We start from the raw sequence: 2,232 nt of genomic DNA on the forward strand, positions 1-2,232 counted from the left end.
AGCAGTGGGCAGTGCAACTGAGTGGGGCTTTCCTGGAGACACAAATAATGAGTTCGGGGACCCCTAGAGGTCCCTTCGGCAGCACAGCCTCCGCAAACTGTTCAGAGACACAAACGCATGAAATGCTTTTTCCAGGGTAATGGAAGGACCTGCCACAGGCCCTCTGTGCCGTTTACCGTTTACCCGATCCCACTAAGGGGGATCAATAAACAGAAATTCCACAGGACACTAAGTTTAAACCATTTCCACCTCGGCTCCAGCCGCTTTACGGGCGTCGAAGGTCTTCGGAAGTGCAAATGCACTTCCGACAGTCGTTGATGCCGTTCCTCGTACCAGGCCTCCCCTATCCTGAGAGAGGCATGATCGCGTGCCTGCTAGACGAATGCCCGTACGCAGTGGAGATGGGGGATTTTCGGTGCAAAAGATGGGGTACCCACAACCGAGGGAACGCGCGGCTCGGGCAATAAAGAGAAACTCCACAGGATACTAAGTTTAAACCATTTCCACCTCAGCTCCAGCCGCTTTAAGGGCGTCGAAGATCTTCTGTGCTTCAACTTTGCTGACGTTTTCGGTTACGTCTTTGGGTAGAGAGTCGATAAAGTTCTTTGCCTCCTTCAGTCCTAAATCTCCGCGTACACTTCGCAGTGTCTTGATCACAGAAATGCGACTAGCAGTGGGCACAGCCTTCACCACTACCCTAAATTCAGTCTTTTCAGGGGTATCAGGCGAATCTGAGCCCCCTGAAACCCCTGCACTCTGACAACCAGCCGGCGCTTCCGCTGGTGTTGCTGCTGCTCCCGGACCGAGCGCAGATGCAGCAGAGACTCCAAAGACCATCTCTAACTGCCGCACCAACTGAGACACTTCAAGAAGAGTGAGCTGTTGCAGTTGGTCTAGCACAGCTTGCACCCGGGGACTTATCGAAGGCTGAGGGCCATCTCCTCCCCCTCCCGCCTGGGGGCCACCCGCACTGACTGATGACACGGGACGAGAAGAAGTGCTGCTCATTAGAGAGAGGCAGCGGTGATGAGCCGTCAAGAACGATGGAGGACGAGATATCGCTGTTGAGGCGCCGGCTCCTGCACGTGCAACACAGCGGGGCTCCGCCGTGCCCCCCCCGTGTGGGGCCCTCCTGGTGTGAAGGCGTCTTGGCGTGAAGCACAGGCAGCTGGAGCAAACACATAAGATGAAGCTCAGCACAAGCAGCAACAGCAGACGCCGGCGCTGCTGTTCCGGCCGCGATATCGGGAGCGACATGGGGGCCCCTTGGCCTTTGGGGGCCCCCGAGGGTGACTGACGATGCCACGAATGGGGAGAACAGGGAGGTACACGCTCCAGGAAATATGTGGCTTCATACATCTAGCGTCAAGAAGCTGGTGTTTAGGGTTTGTGCTTCTGTGGAGACGGTTGCTGCGCCGGGCGGAGATGCCGTCATGAGCTGAGCCCACTCCGTCGCTGATGACAGCAACTGAAGGTGCAGTGGAACTAATCCCCAGCTCTTCCTGGAAACAATATTCAACATTTTAAAAGCACATGACCAGGGAGTAGGGGATTCGCAAGGTGTAAAGCTGCGCATATCACTCCTGCATATTGCCACACAGTACACACGGACGATAGAGGGCAGGCGGTACTGTGGTACTCTAATTGGGCCTCTAAAGGTCCATCCGGCTGAAAGAGTGCAAGTAATATCTTACTACAAAGAAATCATTTCACACTGGACAGGAAATAGGGCCAATGGGCTACAACTGCTCGGCAGCAACCCAGGGTTTGGGGCTGGCTGTGAGGCTGGCACTGCCGCCAATGCGCTGACCCACTAGGAGGTCAGTGGGTAAAAAGAATTGTTATTACTCTCCCTACTGGGAAAACGGGGCGCAGATAAGAAGGAAGAGACTATTCTTTGTTATTTTAAGGTTATTTCAAGGGTTATGCACTGAGTGCAACGTATATATACCCAGTGTGCACCTAAATGGTTTTGCATACGGCCGCGAAGTCGTGGCAGGTGGGAGCACTGTCAACTACAATTTGGGCCGTTCCAGGAAATTTTATTTCAACGATGGGTGGAAGTAATCAGCAAGACGTGTCTCAGTCCCATCGCCAGTCAGTTAAGGGCAGTTCTGCAGGAGATGCACCTAGGTAGCGCACGGGTCATGGGTGTAGCCGAACAGACGAAACCTACTATGCCCTCACACCGATTACCTAGTGGGTAACTGGTTCACCACCGCTCAGATACGC

The 2,232-nt window shown here is 54.1% G+C and overlaps 1 protein-coding gene across 1 annotated transcript; it reads right to left on the reverse strand.

Moving 5' to 3' along the window:
• Positions 1-492: 492 nt before the first annotated feature.
• On the reverse strand, positions 493-1,522 carry EAH_00014760 (50S ribosomal protein L12, putative; the record flags this gene model as incomplete). The annotated part of the gene is made up of 2 exons (XM_013394211.1): positions 493-1,168; positions 1,449-1,522. 2 exons carry the CDS (start codon positions 1,520-1,522, stop codon positions 493-495), a joined length of 750 nt encoding a protein of 249 aa, XP_013249665.1.
• Between the last annotated feature and the right edge of the window lie 710 nt (positions 1,523-2,232).

The sequence above is a fragment of the Eimeria acervulina genome, genomic scaffold (assembly GCF_000499425.1).
Source record: "Eimeria acervulina Houghton genomic scaffold, Eah_scaff87, whole genome shotgun sequence".
NCBI lineage: Eukaryota > Apicomplexa > Conoidasida > Eucoccidiorida > Eimeriidae > Eimeria > Eimeria acervulina.